Source organism: Crocuta crocuta, unplaced genomic scaffold (assembly GCF_008692635.1).
Source record: "Crocuta crocuta isolate KB4526 unplaced genomic scaffold, BGI_CrCroc_1.0 scaffold61, whole genome shotgun sequence".
NCBI lineage: Eukaryota > Metazoa > Chordata > Mammalia > Carnivora > Hyaenidae > Crocuta > Crocuta crocuta.
In genome coordinates this window covers 399553-415194 of record NW_027528369.1, presented here as the reverse complement: position 1 = coordinate 415194, position 15642 = coordinate 399553, and the positions used below count along the sequence as shown (strand labels likewise).

Here is a 15642-nt window from a genome sequence, read left to right as displayed (position 1 = left end):
CGCTGTTGCTGGTGCAGGCACTTATGGCAAATTATTCTATCTCTGCAACATGTTATTTGGAGGCAGACTGGCACTATTTACAAGGAATTGGGGGTTTAATTCACATCTAAAATTTCTAAATACCCGTAATTGTGTATGGGCAGGAACATTAGCCATGGTTAATTTGCATATTGTTCCCATCGTCCCTAAAAGATGAGGACATTTAGCAAAATTTTATGCTGTGTGACATGGCAAACAAAACTGAAAGCACAGATCACTTGACGGATGTGTGGTATTGAGGATTGTGGGGTCATGATGCACCACCAGACAGTTTCATGCCCTGCCCACTGAATTTCCCTTCTGAACATACCTCCAGCGCAAGCTCTTAGAGATTCATCCCAGGGCTGTCTGGCTCGGTTATCTTGGTCCTAGGTGGCTATAGACAGAATTATACTCGAAAAGGTTCAAAGGGCACAGGAGTTATCCATCAGGCCAATTCCATTTCAAATATAAAAAAAAAAAATCTTATGAGCTCTGGTCAAATTGACATTTTCTCCATCCTTAGGTGTAAGTAGCACAAAAACTCCTTCCATATTGAGATTCTGAACTTTCTTCCCCTTTAATGTAACAGTCCTTTCACTAAATCCTTTCTCAGACTCACTGATTGCTTCTCTTGAAAATACTCTAACCTTGTATCCCTTTCTTATTATGAATAAAACAGTTATTCAAACCTCGAGAAATTTTGCTAGTTCTCTAGCACTTTCATCCTGCAACTCTGTGCCAATAGTAAAAATTGAATCAAGGCTCTTTAGGGAAAAACTTGTGCTTCAAAGGGAAATGAGGCATTGTCTACCTAGCACATGTCTCCCTGTTAGCTATTTATGATCCTACGACAGTTATTCCCCATCTCTGTAAATTCTAGATAGCTGATAGCAATGAAAAATAATTCTTATCTATAGAAATGCAAACCTGCCCTGTCCATAGAGAGTAAATTGACCTCCCTCCTCAGGTGTGGACAAGCCAAGATTTTCTTTTGAATCTATTAAATGTCTACTTGATTCCTTCTCTGATTCACCAGTTAAATAAAATCCTTAATAATTATTCAGTCTATATCAGGACAGGAGCTAGAATTTTATCTTTTTTTGAAAATTAAAATTTAACAGCTGCAAATTAGGAAAATAAACATAACTGGGGTACACTTATCAATACACTGATCAATATATCAATATATTCTTTATGAAAATGAGATGAGGAAAGAGGACATATCCACCAAGAGGAGATCAAGAGTCATATTTTCTTGTGCTTTTCTAAGCATCAGGATGTCGTAATTTAGGGTCAATGAAAACAAAGAGTTATTTAATAATTTATCCTAAAAGTAGTATCACTTTTAAATTTTTTTTATTTCAGAGAAAGAGAGCATGAGTGGGGGAGAGAAGCAGGTGAGACAGAGAGAATCTTAAGCAGGATCCATGCTCAGTGCAGAGGCCGACATAGGGCTCAACCCCACGACCCTGATATCATGACCTGAGCCAAAATCAAGAGACAGATTCTCAACCAGCTAAACCATCCGCCCCCCCCAAAGTAATATCATGTTTACATTCATATGAAAGTGTTGATGGAAATGATTTAAGAGTGATGATTAGTGTATGGAATCATTGTCAAAACCACTGCACCAGACAAAGTTAAACAGGCAGGGAAGACTTCATTCAAGGCTGTTGCAATAGGGAAGAAAGTCCAGTGTGAACTCAATTCCATTGAAACAATGGGCAGGAAAGTTTTTGAGAGCTGGGTTGGGGCATGGCATAGATCACCTGTGTTCATAAATTGGGAAAGGGAAGCGAACAGAGATTTTACAGACAGAGAGGAGAAAGCAATATAGAAATAGAGCAGAGAGAGGTTTGAGGATTGGGGTGATGTGACCACAAGCCAAGGAATAGTGGTGTCCACCAAAAGCCAGAAGAGACAAGGAAATTATTCTCCCCTAGGGCCACCAAAGTGGACACAGACCTGCTGACACCTTGATTTTGACCGAAAGATACTGATTTCTGACTTCTGGCCTCCAGAACTACAAGTGGAAAAAGTGCTGTCGTTTTCAGCCACCAAGTTTTCAGTAATTTGTTTTATCAGCCACAGAAAACTAGTACGGATTCTGGCACCAAGAAGTTGGGTGCTGCTGTAACAAATACCTAAAAGTGTGGAAAAGGCTTTGGAATTGGTAATAGACAATTGCTGGAAGGATTTTGAGGCACATGATAAATAAAGCCTAGATTGCTTTAAATGGAGAATTGGTTGAAATACAAACATTAAAGACAATGCTGGTGACCACTCAGAAAGGAATGAGAAGGTCAATAGGGGGAGCCTGGATCATCTTAGACAATACATACATTGCCATAAACAAAGCACTGGAAGAAATATGACCACTAAAAGTGCTGCTCAGGGGCTCAGAAGAAAATGAGAAACGTGCTCTTGGAAAACGGAAAGGCAATCCTTGTAATAGAGCGGCAGAGAGCTTGCTTCAGTGAACTGTAACCTCACATTGCATGGGAAATAGAACTTGCGAGTCAAGCAAGAAAATGCAGCTTGGTTTCTTCTTGCTGCTCATGCTAAAATGCTAGAGGAAAGAGAGAAACTGAGGAAAGAATCATTAAGCAAAAAGGAACCAGGATCTGATGATTTCGGAAATTCCCAGACTGTCCAGATTGCAAAAGTTGCTAAAATCAGGAGATTCACTGTTATGAAAGTGTGCTTGAGAGGGAAGGTCAAGGTGTGGCTAGAGACCTTTTTGCCAATGCTCAAGAGATTAAGCATGAGCAAAGAGGTGCAACAGTTGGGGGACGGGAGAAACATAGGTGAGAAGAACAGCACATTGGTCTGGGAATTATATGAAGTGGTCCAACACTACAGGTCCTGAAAAGTGGTTGGATTCTAGATATATGTTGGAGACAGAACTGACAACATTTTCTGGTTGGTTGTACATACTTTGTGAGAGAGAAGGGTTGGGGATTCCTTCTAAACTTTGGGTTTGGAAAACTGGACGGATGTAGTCGACATTTCCTGAGATAAGTTTATAGGAAAGTACCAGGAGCTCAGTGTTTAGTGTAACAGATTGCTATTTCCATTTTTTTTTTTAAATGAGCAGAGATTTGGAAAGATAATTGAATTGAATATGGGAGTCCAGAGACCAGCAACTAGATCTGACAACAGCTATAAATTTGGGGTTATCAGTATAGAGATACTATCTAATGGATACGATTGGAGGAAATCAACCGGACAGGACAGTAAATGCAAAATAGAAAAGGTTCAAAAAAGGTACACAATAGAAAAGGTCACAAAGGCCTCAAAATTAAAAGGCCTAGAAGAAGAGAAGGAGACAAGCAGAGGAGACTGAGAAGGAGTTAGTAGGAGAAAAACCAGGAGATTGTGAAGTTTGGCTAAGCCAAGTAAAGAAACTGTTTCTTTCTTTTTTTTTAATATTTATTTATTTATTTCTAGGAGAGAGAGAGAGAGAGAGAGACAGCGTGAGCAGGGGAGGGTCAGAGAGAGAGGGAGACACAGACTCTGAAACAGGCTCCAGGCTCCGAGCTGGCAGTCAGCACAGAGCCCGACGCGGGGCTCGAACCCACGAACCGTGAGATCACGACCTAAGCGAAAGTCGGACGCCCAACCGACTAAGCCACCCAGGGGCCCCGAGAAACTGTTTCCATGGAGTGATCAAGTGTCTAATCCTGCTGAGCAGATGAGTTAGAAAAGGGCTAAGAAGTGTCCATGGGATTCAGCAATCTGCAAGTCCTTGGAGATATTGTCTAGAGAAGTTTTGATATACAACCACGGGTTTAGAAGTTTGACATGATGACTGTGGGGGCGGGGGGGATAAGAGAGAATTTAAAGACAGTATATACAAGAAGTGAAAAGAAATTGACTGGAAAGTCAATTAATTTTGTTTTTAAAAAAGTCCACAAATTTGGCCAGATTAAGCTCATTACTAAATTAAAACAGAAAACTTGTGCTGAGAGGCGCCAGACGGCTAGAGGTATGGAGGAAATGAGTAACCAACATGACTCATTCAATTAGAGAGCTTGCTAATTAAAGAAAGAGGTAGTAAGTGCGTGGTAATTTGCAAGATCTAAGGGGAAAGCAAATGTGATTGTTTTAATCTGTTAAATCTGTGCAGTAAAATGGATAGAGAAGAGGCCGAATGGGGTTCTTGAAAGGTTAGAGGCGATGTGAAGAAAAAGCAAAGGTGAAGGAATGGACTCTAGGAAAGAAATACTTTTTCCTCTGAAACCACAGGGACAGGTGAGAAGGTATCTGTTCACCAGGGTTTCTCAGTCTCAGAACTATTGACATTTTGAGCTGAATAATTCTTTGTTGTGGGAGAGCTGTTCCACGCATTTTAGGACATTTAGTATCCCTGACCCCTACCCACTAGATGCCCGTAGCACTCCCGCCCATTGTGACAGCCCCAATGTCCCCTGGGAGGAAAATCACCTTGGCTGAGAACAATGATACCGAGATATATTGAAAAGAAGAGAATTTCACTGTTGAGCTCAGAGTCCCAAGAGGAACTGGAATGGTAACTGCATACAAAGCATTAGAACGGGCTGGACAATTAAGAGAACTTCTGGAAATAATTTTTTTTAAGTTCATTTGAGAGAACATATGTACACACGCACACATGCAAGTGGGGAAGTGGGGGAGAGAGAGGGAGAGAGGGAAAGAGAGAATCCTAAGCAGGCTCCACACTGAGCACTGAGCCCTACACAGGGCTCAATCTCAGGCTCATGAGATCATGACCAGAGACAAAATCAAGAGTCAGATGCTTAACCAACTGAGCCACCCAGAGGCCCCTGGAAAGAATTTTTAATAACAATAGATACTGTGGAGGCTTTGTTCTATGTCAGTTTAGCTCATGGACAGTGTGAATGCTAGAATCCCTTTTCCTGTATGGCTCCAGATTCACACTGACCACAAGAGACATTTTACATGAGAATTGGAAAGTGGAAGGGAGTCAACCACCACATTGCTTTCACACCCAGAAGCCTGGTGCAGGGCACACGCACCATTGCAATGTCTGCTGCAGCCCATGCAGAGCCATTAATCTGCTGACTTATCCTGGAGCGAGGCCACGATCCCTCCAGATGCCTCTGGATGCCATCCCTCCTCTTCTCACACTTGGGGGCTGGGTGCCTCTTTTGCTCTGGAAGGATGGGTGTACTGGTCCCCCAGGTCACCTACCTCATTGAAGTTGGAGACTTGGAAGCCATGAGAAACCCTCATGGGATCCATTTCCTGTCTGAGGGCTCCAGCCCAGCCTTGCCATACCATTTTATGCTTACTCTCCTCTGCTCCCAGTCCATCCCTCTTCCTAACTGTCATTCCTGTGGGCTCCAAGCTGCAGTGTCCAACACAGAAACAAAACTGTACCCAACCTCTTTAATGAGATCTCTCAGTTGTCTGAGGTGAAATCTCTCCAACAAATCCCACATTCTACACCACTTACTTCCTAGTGCCTGTATGTCAGGTATAACAATGCTATAAACTATGTTTTATTTTACAGGTGAGGACACTGACACATGAGAAGACTAATTCCAGCAAGTCTCACATTTAGTAAGTGACAGGCATAGAGTTTGATCAACATCTATCTTCCTTTAAAAATCCTTTCTCCCTCCACCATATTGGTCTACAATGCTGTCAGTGGCTGTAGGAGGTAAAAAGGAGTAGAACCTTTTAAATGTATTGACCTTGACCTATTGACAAATGACTCTTTATTGTGTTCTAGTAAGGGTTTTGAAGGGGCACCTGGGTGGCTCAGTTGATGGAGCATCCGACTTCAGCTCAGGTCACAGTCTCACAGTTCATGAGTTCAAGCCCCACATCAGGCTCGCTGCTATCAGCACAGAGCCCACTTCAGATCCTCTGTCCCCCTCTCTCTCTCTGTTCCTCCCCCACTCTTGCTCTCTCTCTCTCAAAAAACAGATAAATAGATGATAGATAGATAGACAGATAGATAGATACATCAATAAGTAAAGCTCTTTTCAAGATAGCATTTAATGATGTATTAGAGGTAGGAGACACAAAACTTAAAGATAAAATTTACTTGCTCTTCACAGATATAAAACAAGAATAGTTTAAGCTTCCCATCTTTTATTACTACATAATGCTTATGAGACACTAACATTTGGTGGCAGCAGATGTCCTAAAAGTTTAGAAGGGACCTTAATCAACCCATCAACATTCAGTTTAATCAGGACTAGGAAAGAGCCATCAGGGGTTTTATGACTATTCTTGTGCCACCATCAATGCCCTGGCTCTAACTTCTTGCCTCTCAATACCCCAGGCAGAGCTTCTCAGCCTTTCCCTCCCTAAGTTATACTTACAGTAACAAAGCAGCCATGTTCACAGTACACATAGATTGTGGCAATAGGCCAAGATAGAACGTGTCTTGATTTTTATTTGCTGGTGTTGTACAAATCAGCAGCATAACCACCCAGGCGTTGATGAAAACATATTAGGTTCTCTGGGTGAACAATCTCAGATGTACATATCTCTTGTGTCTGCTGTTGAGTATAAAGGCCTAAGGTACAGGGATCAAATCTGTGAACCACTTTCCCAATAAGGCTAGAATCACAGAATATCAACATTGGAAGAGATTTTTTTTTTCGGGTCACCTAACCCATATCCATTCCAAATGGATGAATCCATTCTAAAACAAACCTAGCAGTCATCCATGGTCTTTTTACACTCCAAAACACCAGAGTTACCCAACTCAAAGGAGAGCTCACATTGTCCTCTGATAGCTAAAAGCTAGGATGCACTTCCTTCTTTGAACTAGACTATATTTGCCTAAGATTATGACCCAAGGGTATTAGAAAAGTCATTTTGCCTCATTTGGAGTATTTGCCTCCACCCAGCATGTGCCATATTTAGTATTTAATGCATGATCTGTTGTTATAATAATGGCAATAATAATGAGATTGATATTAAACCAGCTAGTTTCCTTTTTTAAATTTTGTTTAAATTTTTTAAAAAAATGTTTATAAAGAGAGAGACAGCGCATGCACAATCAGGGGAGAGAGACAGAAGGAGAGAGAGAGAGAGAGAGAGAGAGAACCTTAAGCAGGCTCCATGGTCAGAGAGGAGCCTGATGCAGGGTTTCATCCAAAGACCCTCAAATCATGACCTGAACCAATATCAGGAGTCCGACACTTACCCAACTGAGCTACCCAGGCACCGTTAAACCAGCTACTTTCTAAACCAGTTCGATCCATCAGTAAAATTTTCGTTAACTTGACTACTGGAAGCATAAATGATTATTGCTTTTGTCATCAGTTTTTTCACTTTACACTCGAGTAGCATTATGGTTATACAAGCTCAAAACAGGTAATAATTATTTTAGTAGTCATTTCAAAAAGTTCTTTTCCATGATTTCCACAGAAAATTATTCACTTGAACAAAGTTTTTTTTACCGTTATAGTAAATATAGGATATCTGGCTTTTTACCTTCTAAAAATAAGCTTAGTATTCCAGCCCACTCTAAGATCGCAGTTCTATTACCTGAGAACAGGATAAAAGTCTGAAATAGAATATCTTCATCAAAGAGGGTGTTCAAGATGGCAGAATAGGAGGACACCAAACTTCCCTCACCCCACGTCTGCAATTAGATGTCACTCCCATCTGAGTAAATGCGAGTCATCCGAAGACCGGCAGAACAAATGCCACTACTAAAGGTAGGGAAGAAGCCACAGAGAGGTTAGGAAAAATAGAAAGCGTGGTCAGGAGCTGCCCGCAAGAGGGAAGGAGCTGGGTGGCAGAGAGGGGAAAGCACCAGGAGCCCAGAGAGCGAAAACAAATGCCCATAATATCTGGCCTCGAAAACCAGAGGGGCTGACTTCTGTGAGTTTGTATAACCGGGGAGACTCGGAGCCTGGAGCTTTGAAAGTCAGCTGACTCAGCACCGGGCAAGCCGGGAGGGTGAATGATAGCTAATGATAGCAGAGTCTGCCTTTAAGGAGACAATGGCCAGAAGGTGGGCAACTTAGAAGCCACAGCTTGTGCAAGGAGAGAGAGATCAGCTTACACTATTTCGACTGTGTTGGGGGCCTTCTCTGGAAACAAAGGAGCTGGTGGGCGCTATTTTCCTCCCCCCAACCCCCAGCATAAAGCTGTGGAAAGAGCGCTGCAAAGACACTTGCCACCTCACCTGCTAGCACTGCATGCTGCCCATGAGTTGTCCTGAGAGCTCACCCGCTCACAGCCTGCTGGCCTCAGCCCTGGGCTCAGTGCAAAATTTTCTGAACACCATGTGCCGTTCCCTGCCCAACTGCCGTGAGCACAGATGCCGCATGGCCCCGGCTGCCACCACTGCCATCGTGCGCCGAGTCCTCGGCAGCTACTGGGCTGCGGGGGTATCCTATCTAGGCCTAGTGGCTCGGTGCAAATTTTGCCAACACCGCTGCCCCGCCCCTAAGCACTTCCGCCATGATGCCCCCTCAGAGCATGCATCTCACCAACACCACAGAAAGCAAGCACAGCCCACAACAAAGAATCGCTACAGATGTCTGGACTGAAAGGAAAGGTGACTCTGACTAAATAGCAGGACACAAGCAACACACTTAGGAGACTCCCCTGTGGTGTCAGGTTCTGGTGAACAGGGGACACTGCCCTGCGGGGCACTACAGGACCTCTTCTATAGGAGGCCACTACTTTCAAGAACAGAAGACACAGCTGACTTTCCTAACACACAGAAACAGACACAGACAGGTACACAAAATGAAGAAACAGGGAAATAGGCCCCAAAGGAAAGAACAGGACAAAATCACACCAGGAGATCTAAACGAAAGAAAAATAAGTAATATGCTTGGTACAGAATGTAAAGTAATGATCATAAAGATACTCACTGAACTTCAGAAAAGGGTGGAGGACATCAGTGAGACCCTTAACAAAGAGATAAAAAATAATATATCACAGATGAAGAACTCAGTAAATGAAATTACAAATATACGAGATGAAATAAATAGTAGGCTACGGGAAGCAAAGGAATGTATCAGTCACCTGGAGGAGAGTCACCTGGATCAAGCTGAACAGATGAGAGACAAATACTGCAGAATGAGAATAGACTTAGAGAACTCAGTGACTCCATCAAGTGTAATAACATCCACATTATAAGAAAAGAGTTGGGGAGCGCGAAAAACGTATTTGAAGAAATAATAGCTAAAAACGTCCCAAACCTGGAGACAGAAACAAATAATTGAGATTCAGGAGGCACAGAGATCTCCCAGCAAATTCAGCCCAAGGAAGTCCACACCAAGATACATAGTAATTAAAACAGCAAATAGTGATGAAGAATTTTAAAGTTTACGAGAGGAAAGAAGACAGTTATATGCAAGGGTAAACCATATAAGGCTATCAGCTGATTTTTTTGGCAGAAATTTTGCAAGCCAGAAGGAAGAGTCATCATGTATTCAAAGTGCTGAAAGAGAAAAATCTTCAGTGAAGAATATTCTATCCAGCAAAGGTAACGTTCAGAGTAGGAGAGATAAAGCATTTCCCAGACAAACAAAAGTTAAAAGCATTCATGACCACTAAATCAGCCTCACAAGAAATATAAAGAGGGACTCTGGGAGTGGAAAATAAAAACCATAAGTAGAGTAAGAAAAATGTGAAGCACAAAAGTAAAAGAAAAAAAATAATAAGTATGTCTGTAAAAATTGGTCAAGAGAAGTACAAAATTGAAGGATACAAAAGAGGACACCAAATATCTGAAACATGGAGGGGAGAGGAGTAAAGAATGACCTCAAAATTAAGCAACCATAAGTTTAATATAAACTGCTATATACAAAAGATATTATACATAAATCAAATGGTAGCCACAAATAGAAAAACAATAATANGGTGTTATGTGGAAACCAATTTGACAATAAACTATTTGTAAAAAAAAAAAAGAAAGAAAAAGAAATAAATAAAACATATTTTAAAAAAAGAAAAACAATAATAGACACGCAAAAAATAAAAAGTAAGGAACCCAAGTATATAAAAAAAAAAAACATAAAACCATGAAAGAGAAGAACGGATCAGAGGAAAACTACAGAAACAACCACAAAACAAGTAACAAAATGGCAATAAATACATATCTATCAATAATTGCTGTGAATGTAAATGGACTAAATGCTCCAGTGAAAAGACATAGGGAGCAGAATGGATTAAAAAAAAAAAAGGGTCACTTGGGTGGCTCAGTCGGCTAAACAGCCAACTTCAGCTCAAGTCATGATCACACGCTCATGGGTTTGTGCCCCATGTCAGGCTTTGTGCTGACAGCTCAGAGCCTGGAGCCTGCCTCTGATTCTGTGTCTCCCTCTCTCTCTGACCCTCCCCTGCTCACACTCTGTGTGTGTCTCTTTCTCAAAAATAAATAAGCATTAAAAAAATTTTTTAAAAACATGGGGCACCTGAGGCGCCTGGGTGGCTCAGTCGGTTAAGCGTCCGACCTCGGCTCAGGTCATGATCTCGTGGTTTGTGGGTTCAAGCCTCGCATCTGGTTCTGTGCTGACAGCCAGCTCAGAGCCTGGTGCCTGTTTCAGATTCTGTGTCTCCCTCTCTCTCTGACCCTCCCCTGCTCACGCTGTCTCTCTCTCTCTCTCTCTCAGAAATAAATAAAACATTAAAAAAATTTTTAATTAAAAAAAAAACAACACAAGACCCATCTATATGCTGCCCACAAGAGACTCATTTTAGACCTAAAGACACCTGCAGATTGAAAGTGAAGGGATGGAGAAACATTTGTCATGCTAATGGATGTCAAAAGAAAGCTAGAGGAGCAATACTTATATTGGACAAAATAGACTTTAAAACAAAGATTGTAACAAGAAAACAAATAAATAAAGTAAGCAAAGACTGTAACTAGAGACAAAAAGGATAATATATAATCATAATGGGGACAACCCAAGAAGGTATAACAATTATAAATATGTATACACCCAACATGAAAGCATCCAAATACATAAAACAGTTAATAAAAAATATAAAGGAACCAACCAATGATAATATAATAATAATAGGGGTCTTTAACACCCGCTTAAATCAAAGGACAGATCATCCAAACACAAAATCCACAAGGCTACAGTGGCTTTGAATGACACACTGGACCAGACATTTTAGCAGCCATGTTCAGAACATTTCATCATAAAACAGCGAATACACTTTCACAAGGGCACATGGAACATTCTCCAGAATAGATGACATCTCAGCCCACAAAACAAACCTCAACAAATTCAAGAAGATCTAAGTCATACCATGCATCTTTTCTTCTCACAATGCTATAAAACTGGCAGTCAACCACAGGAAAAACTCTGGAAAGACCACAAATACATGCAGGTTACACAATATATGACTAAACAATGAATGGGTCAACCAGGAAATAAAAGAATAAATAACAATTATATGGAAACAAATGAAAATGAAAATGCAACCGTCCAAAACCTTTGGGATGCAGCAAAAGCAGTTCTAAGAGGGACGTTTATAGCAACACAGGCATATCTCAAGAAGCAAGAAGATCTCAAATAAACAACCTAACTTAACACAAAAAAGAGCTAGAAAAAGAACAACAAACAAAACTCAAAACCAGCAGAAAGAAGAAAATAATAAAAATTAGAGCAGAATTGATGATATAGAAACTAAAAAACAGATCAACAAAACCAGGAGCTGGTTGTTTAAAAAGATCAGAAAAATTGATAAACCTCTAGCCAGACTCATGGAAAGAAAGAAAGAAAGAAAGAAAGAAAGAAAGAAAGAAAGAAAGAAAGAAAGAAAGAAAGAAAGATTAGAAAGAGGATTCAAATAAACAAAATCACAAATTAGAGAGGAGAAATAATAACCAACACCACAGAAATACAAAGAATTGTAAGAGAATATTATGAAAACCTATAGGCCAACAAATTAGACAACCCAAAATAAATGGTAAATTCCTAGAAACATATAACCTACCAAAACTGAAGCAGGAAGAAATAGAAATTTGAACAGACCAATGACCAGCAAGGAGACTGATTCAGTAATCAAAAAATTCTCAACAGACAAAACTCCAGGACCAGATGGCTTCACAGGTGAATTCTACCAAACATTTAAAGAAAAGCTAATACCTATTCTACTCAAACTTTTCCAAAAAATAGAAGAAGGAAAATACTGAAATTCATTCTATGAAACAAATATCACCCTGTTACCAAGATCAGATAAAGATACCACAAAAAAAGAGAATTACAGGCCTCTATCTCTGATGAATATAGATGCAAAAATCCTCAACAAAACACTAGCAAACAGAATCCAACAATATACTTTTCAAAACCCTCACCACAAACAAGTGAGATTTATTCTCAGGCTGCAGGTGTGGTTGAATATTCTCAAATCAATCAACATGATACATCACATCAATAAGAGAAAGGATAAAAATCATATGATCATCTCAATAGATGCAGAAAAACATTTGACAAAATACAACATCCATTCCTGATAAAAGCCCGCAACAAAGTAGGTTTAAAGGGAACATACCTCACAATAATAAAGGCCATATATGAAAAAACCACGATGAACATCATACTCAATGGGGAAAATTTGAAAGCTTTCCCCCTAAAGTCAAGAATAAGACAAGAATGCCCACTCACCACTTTTATTCAACATAGTATTGCAAGTCTGAACCACGGCAATCAAACAACATAAAGAAATGAAAGGCATCTAAGTCTGTAAGGAAGAAGTAAAACTTCTACTATTTGCAGATGACATGATACTATATATAGAAAACCCTAAAGACTCCACCAAAAAAGCTGCTAGAACTGATAAACAAATTTAGTAAAATCACAGGATACAAATCAACGTGCAAAAATCTGTTAAATTTCTATACACCAATACTGAAGCAACAGAAGGGAAATTAAGAAAACAATCTCATTTGCAATTGCCCCCAAAATAAGAGACCTAGGAATAAACCTAACCAAAGGAGGAAAACACCTATATTCTGAAAACTATTTTAAAAAAACTGATAAAAGAAATCGAAGAAGACACAAATAAATGGAAAGATATTCCATGCTCATGGGTTGGAAGAATAAATATTGTTAAAATGTCTACACTACCCAAAGCAATCTACACATTTAATGCAATCCCTATCACAATACCAACAGCATTTTTCACCAAGTTAGAACAAATAATCCTGAAATATGTATGGAACAGCATAAGATCCCTGATAGCTAAAGCAATCTTGAAAAAGAAAAGCAAAGCAGGAGGCATCACAATCCCAGACCTCAAGTTTTATTGCAAAGCTGTAGTAATCAAAACAGTATGGCACTGGCACAAAAATGGACACATAGATCAATGGAACACAACAGAAAGCCCATAAATAAACCCACAACTATGTAGTCAATTAATCTTCAACAAATCAGGACAGAATATCCAAAGGAAAAAGATATAGTCTCTTCAACAAGGGGTGTTAGGAAAACTGGACAGCAATATGCAAAAGAATGAAACTGGACCACTTTCTTACACCATATACAAAAACAAAGTCAAAATGGATGAAAGACCAAAATGTGAGACCTGAAACCATAAAAATCCTAGAAGAGAATACAAGTAGTAACTTTGACATCACCTGTAGCAACATTTTCTAAATATGTCTCCTGAGGCAAGGGAAACAAAAGCAAAAGTAAGATATTGGGACTACATCAAAATAAAAGGCTTCACCACAGCAAAGAAAATAACAAAACTAAAAGGCAACTTATGAAATGGAAGAAAGTATTAGCAAATGACATATCTGATAAAGGGTTAGTATCCAAAATATATAAAGAACGTATAAAACTCAACACCCATAAAACAAATAACCAATTAAAAAATGGGCAGAAGACATGAACAGACATTTCTCCAAAGAAGATATACAGATGGCTAATAGACACATGAAAAGATGCTCAATATCATTCATCATCAGGGAAATGCAAGTCAAAATAACAATCAGCCATCATCTAACACCTGTCAGAATGACTGAACTCAACAACACAATACACAACAGGTGTTAGTGAGGATGTGGAGAAAAAGGGACCCTCTTGCACTGTTAAGGGGAATGTAAACTGGTGCAGCCACTGTGGAAAACAGTATGGAGGTTCCTCATAAAGCTAAAAATAGAACTACCTAATGATCCAGCAAATGTACTACTGAGTACCCCAAAAAATACAAGAACACTAATTAAAAAGGATACATGCAACCTTATGTTTGTTTATAGCAGCATTATTTATAATAGCCAAGATATGGAAGCATCTCAAGTGTCCATCAACTGATGAATGGATAAAGAAGATGTGGTATGTATATACAACAGAATATTATCCGGACGTAAAAAGAAAAAAATGAATGAAATCTTGCCATTAGCAACAACATGGATGGAGCTAGGGGGTATAATGCTAAGCTAAATAAGTCAGTCAGAGACAGACAAATACCGTACGATTTCACTCATGTGGAATTTAGGAAACAAAACAAATGAGCAAAAAAGAGAGAGAGACAAACCAAGAAACAGACTCTTAACCATAGAGAACAAACTGAAGGTTGCTGGATTGGAGGTGGGCAGGGAATGGGCGATATGGGTGATGGGGTTAAGGAGCGCACTTGTGATGAGCACCGGGCAACATGGTAGTATTGAATCACTATATCATACACCTGAAACTCATATAACTAAGATAACACTTTATGTTAACTAAACTGGAATTAAAATTTTAAACAAAGAATATCTTCATCAAAACTAGGAACAGTTTCTACAGAAATTATCAATTAACTCTTGCATACCATCTTCAAATTTCTACTAATGCAAAGTAAATTTTGTAATATGTTGTACCTCTTTTAAGACTGGAGAAATCAAGTCACAAAGAGGTCTTGCTATTTTTAATGTATGTTTATTTATTTGTTTGTTTGTTTGTTTTGAGAGAAAGAGAGCACACGTGAGCAGGGGAGGGACAGAGGTGGGGGGGAATTTCAAACAGGCTCTGCATAATTACTGCAGAGCCTAATGCAGGGCTCAATCCCAAGAACCATGAGATCACGTCCTAAGCCAAAATCAAGAGTCAGTGGCTTAACCAACCTGAACTGTTACTATTTTTGAGATCTCACAGCCTCTGCCAGAAATAGAAAGAAGGGTTTGCAATGGCCAATCTTCTCTTTGTACCTGGAGCACAGTAGCTTCAGGAATGCCTTTTATTTCACTTCATCAGAGTCTATCTCTGCTAAGAGAAAACAAATAGTGCAGGTATTGACAATATAAATGACCTCAACAAGAAAACTATAGACAGGGCCAACATATGTTAAAGCACAGAGTTTATCAGGATTAGGAACTGATTCATCAGTTTAATTTCTCAGTAACTGGATTAGTGTCTGTCCTCTAAATAAATCTGCTTCTTGGATACCTGTGTTCTGCTCGGTTACAGATAAAACATGTTTAATAAGGAAATGAATGAAGGATTGCTTCTTTCAGATAAAATAGTGAAAAAGTCCTAAGGCAGGAAAACCCAGGTACACTAAGAAGCAAAGTTTAACAATTCAACTTTATATAGCTGTACTCAATGGAAAAAATACAATTTAGTAAAATTCAATAAATAATTCTTTTAAATTAAATTATTTGTTGAAATTAAGCTGTGCTCTGGGTTTTTAAATCAA

General features: G+C 39.5%; 1 protein-coding gene across 1 annotated transcript in view; it reads left to right on the top strand.

The window, feature by feature from the left end:
• Positions 1 to 2587: 2587 nt before the first annotated feature.
• DUXB (double homeobox B) overlaps positions 2588 to 15642 on the top strand; it is a 71544-nt gene continuing 58489 nt past the window's right edge. The window contains 1 exon segment of the mRNA XM_077754167.1: positions 2588 to 2828. Within this exon segment, the coding sequence (XP_077610293.1) occupies positions 2588 to 2828 (241 nt within the window).